The sequence below is a fragment of the Lipotes vexillifer genome, unplaced genomic scaffold, assembly GCF_000442215.2.
Source record: "Lipotes vexillifer unplaced genomic scaffold, Lipotes_vexillifer_v1.1 scaffold217, whole genome shotgun sequence".
Classification (NCBI taxonomy): Eukaryota; Metazoa; Chordata; class Mammalia; order Artiodactyla; family Lipotidae; genus Lipotes; species Lipotes vexillifer.
In genome coordinates this window covers 793,462-813,269 of record NW_006788200.1, presented here as the reverse complement: position 1 = coordinate 813,269, position 19,808 = coordinate 793,462, and the positions used below count along the sequence as shown (strand labels likewise).

General features: G+C 50.7%; 2 protein-coding genes across 2 annotated transcripts in view; both read right to left on the bottom strand.

Moving 5' to 3' along the window:
* The window catches only part of IL4 (interleukin 4), a 9,103-nt gene extending 7,896 nt beyond the window's left edge, over positions 1-1,207 (bottom strand). The window contains exons 1-2 of the mRNA XM_007461337.1: positions 1,008-1,207; positions 685-732 (exon numbers count right to left, since the gene is read on the bottom strand). Coding sequence (XP_007461399.1) covers positions 685-732; positions 1,008-1,142 — 183 coding nt within the window. The 5' untranslated portion in view covers positions 1,143-1,207. The remainder of the gene's footprint in view (positions 1-684; positions 733-1,007) is intronic.
* Positions 1,208-12,441: 11,234 nt separating this feature from the next.
* On the bottom strand, positions 12,442-14,814 carry IL13 (interleukin 13). Its single transcript, XM_007461336.1, has 4 exons — positions 14,639-14,814; positions 13,516-13,569; positions 13,173-13,277; positions 12,442-12,832 (listed from the first exon to the last, which is right to left on the bottom strand). The coding sequence occupies exons 1-4, from the start codon at positions 14,768-14,770 to the stop codon at positions 12,725-12,727; spliced, it is 399 nt and encodes a 132-aa protein (XP_007461398.1). The 5' UTR covers positions 14,771-14,814; the 3' UTR covers positions 12,442-12,724.
* Between the last annotated feature and the right edge of the window lie 4,994 nt (positions 14,815-19,808).

The following is a 19,808-nucleotide window of genomic DNA, read 5'->3' as shown; positions in this document are numbered from 1 at the left end:
GGGGGGGGGGGTGGGGGTGAGATGCAGCAGGAGGAGGAAAGGTGAGATGCTCTGGCAGGAGCAGCCGGAGGCAGGGATATGTCGGCCCCTGTCCAGCAGGACGGTTCTGGACAGGCCACAGGGGAGTTGGCAGGACAGAGCAAGGTGAGGGTCTCTGGACAGCCATGCCCGGAGCCGGTGGGCTGTTAGGTGACCAGGCTGCGGAAGAGGAGGAGCTCTGGCGATACCTTTTCTGTTGCCATAGGAAGTCTCTTAGACAAAGTGAAAGCTCTCTCAACCTGTAATCTCAATATCTGTTTTTGTGAGGGTATTTGGTTTTTCAGAAATATATGGGCCAGAAAAATTCTCTCCTTCAACAGCATTTATTGAGTGCCTCCTATATTCCAGGTACTCGACCTGGGTTGGGTAAAATCCTAAAGAGCTTTTCCCGGACTGGGATCTGAATTATGACTACAAAACCCAAGCTTTCTATTATACATCTTCTAAATCAAGTGAAACCAGAAACACCAAAATGTATCTGAGAGTAAAGATCAGAATTCTCAGTCTTTGAAAACGTTTCACCCATTCTAGTTAATTTGGGCCTGTTCCCTTTATGTTAAAAAAAAATTTCTTGTTCGAACACTTGTGGATGGCTCTCCTCACCAAGTCACCCATCTGCCAAAGCAGACCCGGGACAGCTCTTACCTTTGTGGTGGCAAAGACGTCTTCTACAGGCAGCTCCATGCACAAGTTCTTGGCCCAGGCAGGAACGAGAGAGCAAGAGACAGAGTTACCTCCAACTGCACAGGGTAAGCCTTGCCTAGCAGCTCTGACTCCCTCAAACTGAGAAAACTTCCTGTGGTCCCTCGGGTGAAAAAAGTGCCAGGAGAAAAGTCTCCACACTGCTCCCCATCCTATCACCAACCACCAACTACCAACTCTCTAGAAGCTCTTATGTTCTTTTCACAGTCTAAGAAATATGCACAGCATCACCAGAACATCTGGAGAGATGGTGCCAGATAGCTTACCTTTCTTGCTGTGAGGATGTTCAGCGTTTTGATGATCTCTTGTAAGGTAATATCGCACTTGTGTCCATGGACGAAGTTGCTGGTACATGCCAGTAAGCAGACTAGCATTGGGATCAGTTGGGAGGTGAGACCCATTAATAGATCTCTATTTGCACTGACAATGTGAGACAATCAGTTTACCGGGAGAAGCTAACAATGCAATTCTGACAAAGATATCTCTATATATAGATTTAAAATTGCTGAAACTGAGGGAAAATAAGTTTACATTGGAAATTTTCATTACACCAGGTTGTCAGTCATGTGGGACCAATCAGCGCCTCTCTTCCAGGAGAAAAAATGCCTCACAAAAACAGGTAAAATGTTCCTGTGAAATCAGACCAGTAGGAAAATGAAACCTTTTTTTTAAAATTAACTACAAAGTATCAGCACATAGGAAATTACACCATAATTTTCTCTTTAGGTTAGTCTTATCAGCTGCTGGCTTTTTGCTTTGCATAGAAGGAGGAGGCCACAGGTGTCCGAATTTGTTTCAGTGCAGCCCTCCTGGGGAAAGATAGAGTAATATCAAGAAAGTTTGACTTGATTAGTATTTCAGCCTGGCTTCTTCCAAGTATGGGTGGCATCTGGGAAACTCTCCTTTTGTGGAAAAGCTGATCTGGGGTTCTTTCTCTGGGTAGAAGGAAAGTAATAGGCACAGATTCTCTCCTGTCCTAGCACTCAGGCATGCCGTTCTTCCAAATTTAGGATTTTGGCCAAGGACTTGTAATATGAGGTGGGGCTTAGTTAGGGTCACATCAGGTCCATAGGTCTTTAACAATAAGGAGGCTCTAGGCAAAGTATGCCTATCCTGAGTTTTCAGGAATGACCACTTTGAGGGACTTCCCCTGGCGGTCCAGTGGTTAAGACTCAGCACTTCCACTGCAGGGGGCGAGGGTTCGATCCCTGGTCAGGGAACTATGATCCCACGTGCCGTGTGGCAAAATAAATAAATGAATAAATGAATAAAAGATAAAAGAGTAATTAAAAAAAAAAAAGGAATGACCACTTTGAAAATGGAATTTAATACAACCTCAGCTAATTAGGGAAAAAGAGCCATCATTTCACAGAGTTACCAATCAGTTGTCCTGATCAAGGTGCCACCACTTGCCCTGGTGCTTCAGTCTAATCTCTATGGACCTGGTGACGTGCTGCACGCCCCCATTGTTCACTCAGATGCCTGCGCCCCAGAACGCGACTGCTTATTCCTCCCTGAGCCTCTCCTTCTCTGTCCTCTCTACTTCCCTTCTCTTGGTTTCTGACCTTCCTCTCTCTACTGATTTCCTCTGGAAGGTCACACAGAAAAGATGACTGCTAAGGTCGTTCCTGCGTTTTGGCTCTTATTGCAGTGATTTGTACTCCGTGAAAGAAAGGATCTGGATAGTTGTATCAAAAAGGTCCTTGGGGGCTTCCCTGGTGGCGCAGTGGTTGAGAGTCCGCCTGCCGATGCAGGGAACATGGGGTCGTGCCCCGGTCCGGGAAGATCCCGCATGCCGCGGAGCGGCTGGGCCCGTGAGCCATGGCTGCTGAGCCTGCACGTCTGGAGCCTGTGCTCCGCAACGGGAGAGGCCACAACAGTGAGAGGCCCGTGTACTGCAAAAAAAAAAAAAAAAAAAAAAGGTCCTTGGACCATATTTAGGATCCTTCCATTGGGACTGTGCAGGGGATTTGCCGAACTCAGTGCAGTGACTTCTGATACCAACTGTGTGGAGTTGGGCCAAACCTCCCAGGTTAAGGGCACAGCCTCCAGAAGACTGCCCTCACTTCATACACTGGCTGAAAATTTGGGAGTCCCCAGTCCACCTTCACTTCTGGCCAACTGGCTACCAGTTTGAGTTCCCACTATCCTCTCAGGTTCAATAATTTGCTAGAATGACTCACGGAACTCAGGGAAACACTATACCTAAGGTTATAGTTTTATTACAGCAAAAGGATACAAATCAAACCCAGCCAAAAGAAGAGACACAGAGGGTGAGGTCTGGGAGGGTCCCAGGCATGAAGCCTCCTCTGTCTTCTCTCCCTGGAGTCACAACATGTCACTTCCCCAGCACCCTGATGTGTGACTACACACAGAGTGTGCCAACCAGGACAGCTCATCGGAGCTTGGGTGTCCAGTTTTACTGGGGTGTCATTCAGTAGGCATAACTGATTGAATCCTTGACCACTTGATTGACCTCATCCTCCAGCCCCCTCCCTGGAGGTCGGGCTGATATCACAACGGCTTAATGTTGTGACCAGTCCACCTTGAGTGGCCTCATTAGCAGAAACTATTAGGTCCTGCCACAAATTGCAAAGATACTCCTATAACTTGGAAAATCCCAAGGATTTAGGGGTACCTCCCAGGAACTGGTGACAAAGACCTGTCAAATTCTTTGTTCAAGGGGTTTGGAGGTTACCTCCCAAGAGCCAGGACAAAGATCAGTCCTCTCTGGGTAAGTTAATTCTTTTTTTTTTTTAATAGCTATTTCTTTTTTCCCCCAGTTTTATTGAGATATAACTGACATACAGCACTGTATGTTTAAGGTGTACAGCATAATGATTTATATATCGTGAAATGATTACCATAAGTTCAGTTAACATCCATCATCTCATATAGATACAACAACAAAAAAAAGAAAAAACTGTTTTTCCTTGTGATGAGAACTCTTAGGATTTACTCTCTCAACAACTTTCAAATACACCACACTGCAGTGTTAGCTACAGTCACCATGCGGTATGTTGCATCCCCAGTTCTTATTTACAACTGGAAGTTTGTACCTTTTGACTGCCTTCATCCAGTTCCCCCTCCTTCCACCCCCCACCTTTGGTAACTGCAAATCTGATCCCTTTTTCTATGAGTTTTGTTTTTTTAGATTCATATGTGAGATTATACAGTATTTGTCTATCTGAGTTTTCACTTCAGGTTCTACGTTGTCACAAATGGCAGGATTTCCTTTTTTATGGCTGAATAATATTCCATTGCACATATACCACAAGTTTTTTATCCATTTATCCATGATGGACACTTAGGATGTTTCCATATCTTGGCCATTGTAAATAATGCTGCTATGAACAGGGGAGTGCAGATATCTCTTTGAGTTAGTGGTTTTGTTTCCTTTGGGTATATTCCCGGAAGTGAAATTGCTGGTTTGTATGGTAGTTCTATCTTTTAATTTTTTGAGGAAACTCCATAACTGTTTTCCACAGTGGCTGCACCAGTTTACATTCCCACCAACAGTGCATGAGGGTTCCCTTTTCTCCACATCCTTGCCAACATTCTTGTCTTTTTGATGATAGTTATTCTAACAGGTGTGAGGTGATATCTCATTGTGGTTTTGATTTCCATTTCCCTGATGATTAGTGATGTTGAGTACTTTTTCATGAATTTGTTGGCCATTTGTATATCTTCTTTGGAAAAATGTCTATACAAGTTCTTTGCCGATTTTAAAATTGGATTATTTGTGTTTTTTGCTAGGGTAAGTTTTTTCTTCGCTACACAAATGGGGGGGAATTAATAAGAAAGGGCAGCCTTCCTTCCAGGATAACTAGAGACGTCAAATCCATGTTAACTATTACTTGGAGTAAAATGGTGCATAATCCTTTTTTAAGGAAATGTTCAAGTTAAAACGGGAGTAGCCTTGCAAGTGCAGGCACACGGGACAAAAGTCTGGGGTGCAGAGCACACCTCTCACAGCCTTGAGGTTTGAGGTGAGGTGGAGCTGGAGAGGAGGAGGGGTCAGCAGAATCCCAGCATGCGTGGGAGGCAGTAGAAAAGCTATCTACGTGTTGAACAGTTGTTTTTTGAGCCTCTGCTGAGGACCAAACCCTGGGCTTGGGGTTCTGGGGGCAAAGATGTGAGTCAGAAAAGGAATATAATTTGGGATCCATAGCTCAGAAGCAGAATACAGCTTCTTTTTTGCTTTGTTTCAGTGGTTGGATGAGGCCAGGGAAAAAAGGATAAACTCTCCAGACTGTCAGGAGTGACCAGAAGGTCCCTACCCTTCCTGCAGGGCGACACCATGGCAGCTGTGCACGTGGCTGGGTGTTCAGAAGCCAGGAAGGTGGGGGCCTGCGTGTCAGGGACGGCAGCCAGCACCCAGCCACATGAGGACAGAGGCGAAGGAGCCTCTCCCAGCCTGCGGGAGTCACGGACCAGGATAGCCAAGCAGATGGGGTGGCACTAAAGTGCAGAGGGAAGTTGAAGACTGCTGGGCCCTGGCTGGGTCGGTCAGAGACTCCCTCAGCCCTGCTCCTCTTCTGTCAACTGAGCCAGACAACACCCAGCAGAGCCCTTTCCAACTCCTCATGGGCTTCTTCATGAAAAAAGTAATACTCCTCCAAGGGAGTGATACTTAGCAGAGATTGGAATAGGTCAGGGACCGGCGGGGGGGGGGGGGGGGGGGCCCCCCCCCTGCCGATGCAGGGGAAGGGGGTCAGTGCTAGAGCAGGGGGGCAGCAGTGGGAGGCCTAAAGGGGGGAGCTCCCCGAGGAACCAAAGAAAGCCAGTGGGCCTGGGAAGGGAACCAGTTAGAACACTGCGGCCGTCCTGTGAAGGAGGGAGGTGGTGTGGAAGGTAAGGCAGTCAGTGCTGTGGGTCTAGTGTTAGCAGCAGTAGAGGGACCTGGAGTCAGTGGGACCTGGCGGTTCTGAATCCCAGCTCTGCCACTTACTTTCTGGGTGACTTGGAAAAGGGTGACCCTGTCCAGGCTTCTGTATCAAATTAGGCTAATAATAGGGGTGTGGGAAGATGATCGGAGGTAATACATATAAAGTGTTTGGTGTGCCTGCCATGTAGAAAGCCCATAAATGCCAACTATCATTATCACCATTATCATTGTTATCATCATCATCATTATTATCAATAGCACTTAGAATTGGCTGAATATGGGGGTGAGGAAGAGGACCCCAGGTTTGTGGCTTGGGGAACCGCCATTCACAGAGATGGCCTTTGAGGAGGGAAGGAGGTTGGCGGGGGTGGAGCATGAACTGAGGCACCTGCAGCTCTGAGCTGAGGAGGGTCTGCGTTGTAGACAGAGGACGAGGGGAAGCCAAGGGAACAGTGTGGTCCTGGATGGGAGGGCGCGGGAAGAGAGGGAACAGGAAATGACTGCGGCACTGGAAACACAGAAGGAAGGAGAGGAGGCAGGCAGCCAAGAGCCTGAGAGGGAACCCAGGCGTGAGCCTCCGAGGACAAGTGAGTGGTCAGCAGCGTCACATGTTCCTCGGGGTCAGGCGAGATGGGGGCAGAAAGGCTTCTGCTGGATTTAGTGATGGGAGAAAATCGGCGACATCAGTGAGGTGGCTTCTGGTGCGTAGTAGGCTCACGAAATGGAAACAGTGGTGTAGCTGCATTTCGGAAGGCCGGCTATGTTGGGGTGCTAGTTGTGAGGGGTGGGGGACCACACACGATCAATAGTTATTTTTTAAATGGGACATACTTGAGCACAGGCTTCCTCAGCTCTGTAAATGGCAACTCCATCCTTCAGGGTGCTCACATCATGGTGCAAACCTCCCGTGCCCCACACCCAATCTGCCGCCAAAGCCTCTGCCTTCAGACTGCAGCCCTGCTCAGAAGCAGGGCAGATGGGGCAGAGATGAGTTGCTAACTGTTGAAGTTGGGCAGTGGATACCTGGGAGTTACTAAGACTTATATGGGTAGAAAAATTAAATATATGTTTAGTATTTATATTTATGTATTATATAATATACTTATATTTACAATGATTATATATCATATATAGTGTTGATGTAAATAATGTATACAAATAAGTGTATATTATGTAGATGACCCAGATATCTCCTGAATCTGACCACATCCCACCCTCCACTGCCACATCCACTGTCATTTCCCACCTGGGTTTCCACAGGAGCCTCCTGACTAGTCATTCCGCCCCACCCTTGTCTCCACGGTCAGCTCTTCACACAGCAGCCAGTGTCGCTCCATCACACCTAGAGCTGGAGCAAAGCCCAGTCCTGCCCGTCCTCTGCTCAGCCACACGAGTGCTTGCTATTGCTAAGACTTTGACACTCGCTGTCCCCTCTTCCTGGACGTTTCCCTCCGTTGTGTGAACAGCTTTCTCCCCGCTCCTCCCATTTCATCCAGGTCTTGGTTCTATCCTGTCTCACCCGGGGGACTTCTCTGACCTCCTATCACAACATGGCAGCAGCCTCCACCTGCCCCCGACTGCTCCGTTGCCCTCTGCAGCGCTCACCCGCCCCTGCACACCCTGCATTCTCTTGTTTGTGCATCCTGTCCCCCCACTAGAAGTAATCTTGTTTTTTTCACCATGTGTCCCCGACACCTAGAACAGTGTCTGGCACCTAATAAAGGCCTCAGGAGATCCTTGTTGCATGAATGCATGGAGCTCCATTTCACAGAGGGGCAGCTGAGACTCTGCCTGAGTCACGACAGGGGAAGTCAAGGGGACAGCTGGGACTTGAAGCCAGGGTGGTTTGGACCCTGAAGTCCTTGCCCTGAGCCCCTGTAGAAGGCAGGGGGAATAGGATTCTGGGCATAGATGCAGGGAGGACCGCTGACACGGAGACGAGGGGACAAGGGAAGGAAGGGGCTGAGACAGGCACGGCTGTGGACTCGGGCTTTGCCAAGCAGATGGTAAAGTAGCTTCTCCTGGAAGAGAGGGAAGCTGGCTGAGGAGTCTGCAGGAGCTGTCCATCTACCTGCAGGGCATCCATGTCTCTTCAGCTTCAGAGCTGGGCTGGCGGCCCACCCTTTCCCATCTCCTCCCCCTCTGATCCCCTGTCCCCACCTCCAGGCAGGTCAGGCAAGGTAAAGACCCCCAAGAATGGAACGTCTTCTTCTCTCTTCAGAAACACAGGATCTGATTGACCCAGGGAGGTCCAACCCATGAGAGGAATAGTACAGGACCTCCTGTGTCCCAGGCCCCTACAAAGGCCCACCTCCTCTCCTGAGACAGCTGATCCCAGGGAGCAGTTAGACCTGAGATGAGGGGTCCTGGGCTCGTGTCTCCCAGGTGTGCTGCTGGCCCTTCCCAGCCCCAGTCTTGATCAGCTCCCTCCTGCCTCACGGACCAGGCGTCAATTCCCTGTTCTGTTGCTTTATTTTTTTTAATTAAATTTGTCTTTGTCCGCCAGTGGGAAATGAACGTATGCTCATTATTCATAGAAAATGTGGGAAGACAGTGATTAGAAGAAAGAGAAGACAATGAGAAACTGCTTTTCTAGTGAGGTGACTCCTTCTGGCCTAGGCCCCTCTGGTCCGCCGGAGGCCATCAGCTTGGGTCTATAGGGGTTGCCACAGCCAGCTCCGGCCTTCCCACCTTCGTGGGTTTCAGGAAGAGCCCTTGGGCCCCACGCTTGTCCAAGTGATGCAGAGAGCGGAGCTGACGAGAGTTGCTATATTTAATTATGGCGTCTGCGTCACTGGCGACCACACAGCGGCATCTGCCCAGGCAGCACGTGGGCTGGGGGTGTTTCTGAACGACGCTTTGAGAGAATCACTTTCCACAAGAGAAGGCACTCAGGAGGGGAAGGGAGAGAGCGCAACAGAAAGTGAGGTCGTAAGTAGAAAACCGCTTCTGGGATTTCAAATGGCTTCGTCATGGGGCCCTCCCTTGCTGCTGAGAAATCAGTTGATCTGGGAAAGTTTGTTGCAAACCCTGTGCTCTGTTGCTTTTGGGTGGAGCCGAGAAATGAGTGAAGATAAAGAGGCTTTGTGACTTTTATTTTTCAGAGTAGGAGTGGGCAACATGTGTGGGAGGGGTGATACAGCCACCAGTTCTGACACCGGCTTGGACCTCTGGAAAGGCTGGGTGCCTGGCCTGTGTGTCCCAGGCCAGGCTGCCCCGTCTGGATATGGTCAGCCTAGACTCATCTGGGTCTTCTAAGACTCCCTTAGAAGGGAGTCAGCTCAAGGGAGGAGCAGGATTTGAGTTTGTTCAAACTGACCAGCTAAATTAAGATCATAAGCAGAAGGCACTGCCCCGTTGATCATAACGAAAAAGCGATAAAAGCTGATGCATTTGATAAGCCCCAGCCTTCAAGCTGCTCGGTCACAAGGAAGCAGGATGCAGGCCCTTGTCCTCCCGGGTCCTGAGCAGTTCAGACGACCAGCCTCAGAGAAACCCCTGAGGTGACTCGGAGTGTCTTCTGACACCTCATCTGAGCGGCAAACAGAGGTGTTTGGCGCCAAGTTCACTGGAAACCTGAGTGTGCGTCTCACTTCTCACTTGAGCCCCAGCCCCTCTTCCAGTGAAACCTCCTAGGCCTGGGGTTCCCGGTGTGCCAAGGGGCTCCCCACCCTGGGCCCCATGACCAGCATCTCCCTCCCACTCACCAAGCCTTCTGTCTCTTCCTGACGCCCCTTCTCCCTGGGCCCTGTTTGGGGTTTGCCTTGTGCATGAAAGAAGTGAGACCACATGGCTAGAGAAAACTTGCAGCATATACCCGGAGGGTCAGTCCCCAGGTGGTGATGATCCCAGCCACAAGAGCTGACACATACCTTTTTTTTCCTCTCTCTTCCTTATCTCTCATTCCTGACTGGCCCCCTTTCCCACTGCCAGTAACAGCGGCTTGGTTCTGTGGCTCTGTGAGGTCTGTCATCCCTGGAAGGCCCCCAGCCCCCTCCGGCTCACTGCACACGCCCTCGTGACCACAGGCTCCTCTCTGGGGACAGTCTCGGGTGAGGCGGAGGCGCAGGCAAGGAGCTGCCGGTGGCTGAGGATGTGGTGCGCTGCAGACCCCTAGTGGTGGGGTCCAGGTGGCACTGTCGGCACTGTGCCCCCAGCAGCAGAGCCCTCCTGACTATGGCTTGGGAAATCCAAAGGGGTCCTCGCCCAGGCCAACCTCAATTCCAGTCTTTGTTCTTGAGAAATTCACAGGGAATTGCACCGGAAGCCTTTCCATCTTCCTTTTGGACAGACAGGCCAATGCCCAGCTTGGGCAGAGAGAACATGGGTCAAAGGTGATGTTACCAGAGAATGGATAGCTAAATTTTGGGTTAAAGAAGAAGAAAAATCAATCTTCCATAAATATTCTTCTGACCTTAAAATCCTCGAATCTCTGGATGGAGGAGGATAGCGGAGATCTCACTCCTACCCTCACCCCTGACACTTGAGCTTCCCACCCTCCCAGGGTAGAGCACCCTTCTCCAGACCCCCACTGTTTAAAGACTTCTTTATGCTGCTAAACTTTGAGTGCATGTGGTGTCTTGGTCACCACTAGCCCAGGCAGCTGGTGCAGTGCAGGCCTCAGGCAGTCCTCAGCAAATGTAGTGGGACTTAACAGGTTCTGAGACCGTCACTTCCCACGCGGGACAGCGCATGGGACACTCAGCTCCCGTGCCTCCTCCCAGGTCTTCCCTCCCTGGGCTGAGCATCCCCAGATCCCTGCACAGTTGACTGTGGCTTCTTCCCTCACATCTGCCTGGGTGGAAATGAGGGGTTCATTCCATTTGAGAGTGGTCCCTGGGCAGTCTGCTGCCCAGGGGTCCTCACCATGTTGGCTGTCAGGTTGACACTCCACACCATGCTGCCGTTGCACAGGGGTGCCTGAGGGAGCAGAGGACAGTGAGCTGAGTGCTGGCAGGGTCCCAGACCTGCCCAGCCAGCCCAGGCCAAGTCTCCACAGGGATCAGGCCCCACGGGCATCCCCATATAGCAGGGGCAGGCCTGGGACCTTCAGTGTTCCTGAGCTTCAGTTCCTGCTCTGCACAGCAGGGGAGACCCATTGTACAGGGTCTTGGAGCTGAGAGAGAAAAACTGAGTAACACAGTCTGCACCCTGGACAGGTCCTGCCATGGCCTCTGCTGCCTGAATCACACACGGCATGAGCTCTCACTGCTCCTGAGTGGCTGCCTCCACTGACTTGTGAGCATCTCTTTAGATGTTCCCACAGGGCTCTGGGCTCCCCCCAGGGAGGGTGCCTGCCTCTCACTCAGCATTTGAGGCTGGTCTCTGATGACCCGCCACCCATTGCAAGATGCATCCTGTCCTTCTGAATATTCACAGTGTAAACCATGGCTGATGGGTGTGCCCATTAGCTGTGGCTTGCTGAGGCTTGCTGCTTTCTGCCCTCCACGTGCTGGCCTTGACTGAAGGAGAAGCAAAAACACCTGCTTGGAAAGGAGCAGTCTGATCAGGGCCCTGTGACCTTGGCTCTCCACCCCAGTCACTCCACGGTCCAGGGGCCACAAGTCATTGGTGCGTCTTTGTTCACAGAGGTGGCGAGTGTGCACTCTCTTGTGATGAGAGGTGTCCAGACATTGAATGGGCTGTACCTAGAGAGCGAGTAGTGAGCTCCCCGTCAGGGGAGGTTACCACACAGGCTGGTGACAGTATTACAAAGGTCGTGCATTCAGGCCAGATGGCATTTGGACAGAGGGAGGCAAGGTGGTTAAGTGTGTGAGCTTTGGAGTTTGGAGTGAGTTTGGGGTTCAAATCCTAGCTTTGCTCCATACCAGCTGTGGGACCTTGGGCAAACCACCTTCTCTTCCCTGAGCTTCATATGGGCGACACCAGCAGGTGTGTGGGTGGTGCCAGACACAGGCTGGCCACTCATCCAGGGCTGTAGGGTCATGAGACCACTTCTGAGGTCTCTACCTGCTCCAGACCCCTCCCTTGAACCCCGACACCCTGGCCCATGCTTCTTCCCCCTCCCTGCAGGTGGTGGTGGGGAACTCCTCCTGGCCAGGTCCCCTCTCCCCAGGCACTGGCTTTGCTATTTTTCGGCCCAGGTCTTGTACTTCACTCCCCCTCCGCTCCGTCCTAGGCCCCCCTCCGACTGCCCTGCCTCCCAAACACTCCTCAGAGTCTTCAGAACACAGGCCCGCGTCCCCAGAGGCCAACGTAAAAGGCAAACACCATCAGGTCTCTTGTCACCATCTTTATTTCTGGCTTCCAGCTTGACAAAGTCAATGAAACAACTTATCCAATGACCCCTCCCCACAATCCACACCGTATGCAGTGTTCTAGGCTGCTCTCCTATATATTATTAACTCTTTGATAACATATTTTAATACTTAACTTTAAATACAAGGAAAAACAATAAATTACTCGGCTGAGGGCTGACTGCTGGCCGTCAGACAAGAGTGGCTGCTCTGGCCCTCTGACCTGTCCCCTGCCACGGCCCCAGGGCCCCAGTGAGGTAGCAGAAGTTTGCATACAGTACTTATTGCCAGAGATTCCTAATGCTGGCTGTTTTAGTGCTGGAGCCCCAAGTCTCCAGGCCCTTGGCTCCAAGTTCTGGCAGTAACAGTCCCTCCCTATCCCCAGTACAGACAAAAACACTTGTTTAAATAACACACAATAATAAATAAGGCCAAGAAGAAATGTGCCTGGGCTGCTCTCTGCCTCGGTTGCCCCCGTGTAAAGCAGGTGGCTCTTCCACTGGCTGTCTGACGAGGGTGGCACCCATTGTAATGCTAGTTTGTTCTGAGGTGGGGGAGGTCAAGTGGGGCAATGTCCATCCTTGTCCACCCAGCTCGGAGCCCCAGATGGAGGAGGCCCACCAGGCTGAGCCCCGGGCACCAAGGCACAGGGCAGGTGGCCTTGGCTGGACTCAAGGCAGGCAGCACAGGCTCAGGTCTAAGCTAAGGAAACCTTACCCCCCTCCCTAACCCTCCTCCAGTCTCCCCAAGAAATTTCTGACATCTGAAAGAAAAATAAATCTGCAACTTAGATGGTCAGCGTCTGCCTCTGCAAATAATAATGCTAGCTCTTCATGCTTCAGCTGAATTTTCCGTAGTGAAAAATGATCCTTGAATGTTTGAGCAGGTCTTTTAAGAAGTGGGCTGCTTCAATTTTGGTGTCTCGGATGTGCTCGCTGGAAACCTGCTGCAGAGCAAAGAGGCCAGCATGTTAGTGGAACACCAGAACCAGGACGATCAGCACCTGCCAGGGGCTTTCCAGGGACCGGCTGGTTCAATCCCCACAAAAGCCCCCACGAGGTGAGTATTACCCACACTTTACAGATGTGGAACTGAAGCTCAGGTAGGAGTCAGGAGCCCTCAGGCCACGTCTTGGAAATCCCAAAGGCACGTCCCTGCTTCCACAGTGGGCCCACCCCTTTGTGGACACATGCCTCAGATGCTCAGCCAGCTTCCCCTGAAGCTCCCAGGGTGAGCCCAGGCCTGGCAGAAGTGGGTGCAGGGTCGGGGGGGCAGGGGGGCCTTACCCCAGCTGAGGGCTTGTGAAGACAGAGTGCGCTCAGCATCCTCTGGGTCCTTTGGATGGCACTGCAGTTGGAGACGTTGATCAGGGCTTCCAGGGCCGAACAGTACTGTGGGGATGAAAACGCCGGGGGGTCAGGCAGCACATTCTTCAGTGAGTTTGCAGGAGGGAGGGGGCTGGGAGGCCTGGTGGAGGTGGGTCTGGGTGGTGGGGAGCCCAGATGATGAGGGGTGGAGATTGGCTCTTGAAGCCTGCCTGGAACCGCCAGCCATGTGAGCAAGGCTCAGAAAAGACGAGCAGAGGGCTGCAGCCTCAGCCACCTCCCCCCAGTGCCCAGGGGTCCTCACCATGTTGGCTGTCAGGTTGACACTCCACACCATGCTGCCGTTGCACAGGGGTGCCTGAGGGAGCAGAGGACAGTGAGCTGAGTGCTGGCAGGGTCCCAGACCTGCCCAGCCAGCCCAGGCCAAGTCTCCACAGGGATCAGGCCCCACGGGCATCCCCATATAGCAGGGGCAGGCCTGGGACCTTCAGTGTTCCTGAGCTTCAGTTCCTGCTCTGCACAGCAGGGGAGACCCATTGTACAGGGTCTTGGAGCTGAGAGAGAAAAACTGAGTAACACAGCCAGTAAGGGACAAGGCTTGTGCGAAGCTTGCCATAGCCAGGGCAGGAGGACAGATGACACAGGCCAGTCAATCAGGGGCCTGCAGGGAAGATCCAGGGCAGTGTCGGGTGAGGGAGGGGGTGACCAGGCCAATCAGATGGGAGGCCATGTGGGTCTAGTGTGTAAACAGCCCACCTTCTGAATTGGGGATACCGCAGTTCGGAGCATGGGCCCTCTGGTGTCGTCCAATACTGGTTTAATCTGACTTTCGTCAGTTAACCTCACTGACACTTAGTAAAATGGGGTATCATACCTGTCTCTTAAGGTGGTTGGCAGCGATGAAATGAGATGTAAAGCCCCGGCAGTGGGCCTGGTACATTATTAGTGCTCGGAAAGTGTGGGCCGTCACCACTGGGGAGAGGAGCTGACTCTACTGATGGATTCTTCCATAAGAATGGGCTTAACTAAGATGCTGTGAATAACGGCCCCATTATCACATTCAAAGCCAATTGGCAGATGCCAAATAGTTCTAGGAGGGTGCCAGCCCTTCTCTGGTCTCCTCTGTTCAGAAACGGCTGAGTAGGAGCTGGCCATGGCAGGCAGGGCCAGGCCAGGGGAGCAGGTGATCTCTGGGGGCTCTGCCACATTCCTTCTTGGGTCCGCCCATATTACTGCATCCCCCACCCCAACCTGGCTCCCCTCCCCCATGGCCAGGCTCATCCCCTAGTCCTTGGAGCTTCTTCCTGACCTACAGGCATCTTAGGACCAGGCCCAGCCTTCATGGCCCAGACCATGACCAGTACCCTTCCTGAGAGTCCCCCAGCCCTGCACCCCCAGAGCTGGGACCCTGGCCAGCAGGCACTCACCTTCTGGTTCTGGGTGATATTGACCAGCTCTTCAATGAGCTCCTTGAGGGCTGTAGAGGGAGGCACAGGGCCCAGGGAGGCGAGGCCACCAAAGCAGGTGAGAGCAATGACCACAGTCAACCAGAGCGCCATGGAGCCTAGAGCCAGCACAGGAAGAGTGAGAAGCAAGACGCATAGGCTGGCCTAAGCTGAGTATCTTGTGGCCTTGGCCTCTTGTGGCAGCTTTTATAGGCCCAAGTGGTGATGCCTCACACCCTGGTCTCCGCTTTGTCGGACACTATCTAAAAACCACATCTTTACTCATCTTGATTTTACTTTGTGGAAAATCCAGCGTCACGTAAAGGAAAGAATTTGATTTCTTGTAGACTTATTACTGAGAGGGGTCTGGGGCAGTTTCCAAGATCTGGATGAGCTTACTGGTGGGGTAGGTGAGAGGGCCCTGAGGGCAGCCTGGTGTCAACCGTGCCAGCTGGAAATCCAGCATTTTTGCCCATTGTCCACCCTAGGTGCCCATCCAGCTCCTGTCCTCAGATCCCTTTAGGTCACCAGAAATGCTGGGCAGACAGTGCTGTGACCACAGTCTATCAGATGTGGGAATCTGAGGGTTTTATTTTTTTCAGTGAACTGGTCTGTTACATTACCAAAACAATACTGGCTCTGGGTACAAAATTCAAACAGGATAAAATGAGAAGGGTGAAGTTCACTTCTTTTGGCCCACCTGATTCCCTGTTGGCCCCGCTGTGGGAAGGATCATGGAAGTGCAGATTCCCAGGTCTCTATTGAAAGATCCAGTCAGACTCAGGGATCCTCCTGGGATCTTTCCTTTGAGAAGTTGTTTCGCTGATAACTCTCAGCATGTGCAGCCTGGACACTGGGTACCCCACTCAGCCTTCAGTGTGGGTCTGTCCTGCTGGGAGACCCTCAGTGGGTGGGGCCGGCAAGAGGTGGACCCAGCCTTAGCCCTGGAGACTAACTGTTGCCACTGCCACTTGAGACCTGGGGCGACCACCTCTGCCCTCCGAGGCCTCAAGTTTCCCTTGCAGATTGAAGGCTGTGGAGTGTGACTCCTGGGCCTGCCCCCACTCCAGGGTCCCTGGTGGGCAGCCCACCCCCTGCAGGGACACTGGCATGTGGCCATTTCCCCGCTATTCCAGAAGTCCTCCAGAAACCCGTGCAACTGAGGCCACAGCATTTGCCTCTTGGGTGCTGATGTCAAGTCTCTGCCTCACCCACTTCCTCCCCTAAGCCAGTGCCTCCCCCTCTCAGCCCCCTCTCTGTCTGCTCAGGCTACCTCTCTGTCCAATGACAGTGGGGCTCAGCCTCCTCACAAGGGTCCTCCAATGGACGCTGGGGCTGTCGCCCCTGCTTAGAAGCCTCCTGGCCTTGCCCACCCTCTCCTCTCACTGGTAACGTGATTCCCACCCTCTCTTCTCTCACAGCCCCAAGTTTCCCAGCACAGTTGCAGGCCCTAACGCTTGCAAGCCGGGCCCTGCCCCTCGTGGGTCCCCAGTGCCTGGAGCGCCGCCGCCTGCTTCTGTGACCTCAGCTTCCTTATCTGCAGAATAGGGCCAGTAGCATCTCCCGTGGGGGTCCCTGTGTTGGTGGAAGGAGTGGGGAACCACCGTGGGCTGCGTCAAGATGAGTGGAACGCCCCCTCCCCCTCTAGGACCAGCAAAACCAAGCGGGGAGCGGTGGGCAGGTGCGCCCCCGCGCGTGGGAGAAGGCCCGAGGTTGTGGCGATGCCCTGGAGATAGGCGCCGCCTTTTGTAATAGGAGATGGGGCTGATAAACGGGATCCGCGCAGGCCAGGCTCCCTCCGTGGCTGAAGGCTTCGGCCGGGGAGGGAGGGGTAGGAGTGCAGACCCGCTTCTCTGAGAAGCGCCCACGTCCGCCCCCGGCCTGGGTCCGAGCGGGTCAGAGGCCGGGCGAGGGAGCTGCAAGGGCGGGAGCGAGCGGTCCGAGCGCCCGGTAGGGCCATGGCGCCTGTGTGCACCAGCGAGGGGATGTCGCGTTCGTCCCCCGGGGCCGGGGATCCTGCGGCGACACGGCAGAGCTGCCCACCCCTCTTCCTACGCTGTGCTCTGGAGACCCGCTCTGGCCCTCAGCCCCGAACGAGCCCCCGCTGGCTAGTCAGCTGGACCATGATGTTTTTTTTTTTGTTTTTTTGTTTTGTTTTGTTTTTTTTCCAGCGAGGCTTGGTTCACATCCCGGATCATTGCAATCAACACAACTACAAAAGTGCTGCTCCGGGCACTTGACACACGTGGCTTGCATCTCTCCACCAGCCACGGCGTTGGGCCGCCCCATCCGGGTCTTGCAGGTGCAGAACCGGGCGCTCGGGGCGTATAGGAGCCTGCCCCGATGCGAGGCCAGGGCCAGGGAAAGGCGGGCTCGCGGGCCTCACCGCCTGGGTCTCAGCACAGATTGGACAGCTGGGGTTGGGACCGCCCTTCATTGGGGCCAGCCCGCCCTGCGCGAAGTTTTGGAAAACTTCCTTTTCCAATTTTTTTCCGACTTTGGCTCTCAGTTGGAAAGAAGAGATACCCAGTCAGTAGGAGTGTCAGGCAATTTGTTTTAATAGTGTAAAATTCCTAAGTAAATTTTCATTTTTATGAAAGTTATACGTGCATGTAAGTTTTAAAAAATCAAATAATTCGAGGAGGTTTATTAAGAAAAACATCACTTTTGAGAATTCCTCCATTGGTCTTCACATCTCGTGAGTGAGGCACTGACTGCCCTACTTTGTTCCCTACAGTCTTTTTCGACATGTTTGCATAGCAAGCAACCTTGGAAGAGACAGCATCTTCCTCTGAAGAAAAAAGGCAAGCAGACTTACTGTCCTTTCTTAGCAATTCAGGCTGTCTCAGCTCAGGCTTCTTCTCCTGTACTTACACTGTGTGTACACGTACCATCTGGCTCTCTTGGCACCACTCTGTGAGAACTGGGGTTCAGGGAACCAAAGAAAAGATACTACTACTAGTGCTGTGTCTAACAATCTGTTCTTTGTCTCTGATGCAGGAGTCTTGTGTCTTCTGCCAGCCTCCATGAAACTGTGGCCAGCTGACTGGTTAGCATGCAAGTGGGATAAAATCTCAGAGCCTTCAGTTGTTGACAAGCAGCTCCCCACCCCTACCCCCTTGGCCTCTTCTCCAGAGGAACCACGACCTTAACTGCTTCTTTTGGTACTTGCCTCCTCCATGTTTCTGGATTTCTCGATTTTCAAATGTAGGCAGTAATCTGTGGTTTACGATGAATATTTAGTTCTTCTCCTCCTTGCTGTCCTTCCTCCACTGCATCCTTCCTTTTTTCTCATTCTACCAATATGCGCAGATCATAATTTGGGTTGGCCAAAAGCTTTGTTTACTGTTTACATAATTACGCTAATATATTCTCAGCTGAAACATGTAGTTAACTAAGATTAATTTTCCCTCGAAACTTTTTTTCCTAATAATTAATAGTTGTCTTATTTTTCCATTTGCTTAGTTTTTCTATGTTCCTCTGTGATTTGATCCTAAATTCTCAGCCACTTACATAAATCTCCTTTTAACAGATTTGGGTAAATCAGTTATTTTCACAATTTCATCTTCCCAAGAAAATCTCCCCTGGAGCCTGTTGACCTGCTCGGACATGGACAGCTGCCATCTGACAACTTCTATACAGCTGTCGTGCTGAGGACTCCTGTCATCCTGCCATGGGAATTCCCTTCCCCTCTTTCCTATGTGGCTCTCCTATTCCTTGCATCCCAGGTCTTCCTCTTTCTTGCGGGGAACACATCCAAATAAACACAGAATTTCAGGCAGGAAATAATTTTCCTTCAGAATTTTGAATACCTGTGCTATTGCCTCCTGTCTTCCAGTATCTCCTATCTTCAGAAGTCCAAAGGCATTTTGTATCCAGATCTTTTCTAACTCTCTGGAAATCTGTAGGAAAATTTCTTGGTTCCCATGCCCCAAATTTTACAGTGATGTTTCTTGGTGTAGCTTTGTTTCCATCTATGATGCCAGACACAGTGGGCTCTTTCAAACAAACATGTCACTAAGTTCTGGGAAATTTTCTTTCTTTAAAAAAATTTTTTATTGAAATATAGCTGATTCACCATATTGTGTTAGTTTCAGATGTACAGCAAAGTGATTTGGTTGTATATATAATCTTTAAAAAAAATTCTTTTCCATTATAAGTTATTTAAAGATATTGAATATAGTTCCCGGTGCTCTACAGTAAATCCTTGTTGTTTATCTAATTTATATACGGCAGTGTGTATCTGTTAATTCCATACTCCTAATTTATCCCTCTCCCTCCTTTCCCTTTGGTAACCATAAGTTTGTTTTCTATGTCTGTGAGTCTGTTCCTGTTTTATAAATAAGTTAATTTGTACTGTTTTTTAGATTCCACATTTAAGTGATGTCATAATATTTGTCTTTCTCTGACTTACTTCACTTACTCTGATAATCTCTAGGTCCATCCATGTTCTGCAAATGGCATTATTTCATCCTTTTTATGGCTGAGTAGTATTCCATTGTATATATACACCACATCTTCTTTATCCATTCATCTGTCCATGGACATTTCAGTTGCTTCCATGTCTTAGCTATCGTAAATAGTGCTGCTATGAACATTGGGGTGCATGTATCTTTTCAAATTAGCTTTCATCTTTTCTGGATATATACCCAGGATTGGGATTGCTGGGTCATATGATAACTCTATTTTTAGTTTTCATAGTGGCTGTACCAGTTTACATTCCCATCAGCAGTGTAGGAGGGTTCCCTTTTCTCCACACCCTCTCCAGCATTTATTATTTGTAGGCTTTTTGATGATGGCCATTCTGATAAAAAAAAATTTAAACCTGTTATTATTTTATTTAAAAAATTATTGTAAAGCCATTCCTTTTGTTAAAAAATAGATTTTTTTTTTAGATTCATAGCAAAATTGAGTAGAAAGTACAGAGAGTTTCCATATACTCCCTAACCCCACATATATATAACCAACATCCCCCAACAGAGTGGTACGATTGATGAGCCTACAGGAACACGTCAGTATCACCCAGAGTCCATAGTTTACCTTAGGGTTCATTCTTTGTGTTGTACATTCTATGGGTTTTAACAAATGTGTAATGTCATATATTCATTGCCATATATATATATATATATATATATATATATATATATATATA

What these genes read in the sequence shown, in the direction of transcription:
- IL13 (XM_007461336.1), bottom strand. Translation starts at nt 14,770, where the DNA reads ATGGCGCTCTGGTTGACTGTGGTCATTGCTCTCACCTGCTTTGGTGGC. An exon ending in TCAACCTGACAGCCAACATG is followed by an intron (nt 13,278 to 13,515) that starts GTGAGGACCCCT and finishes TCATCCCCACAG; the next exon opens with TACTGTTCGGCCCTGGAAGC. An exon ending in TTCACAAGCCCTCAGCTGGG is followed by an intron (nt 12,833 to 13,172) that starts GTAAGGCCCCCC and finishes TTTGCTCTGCAG; the next exon opens with CAGGTTTCCAGCGAGCACAT.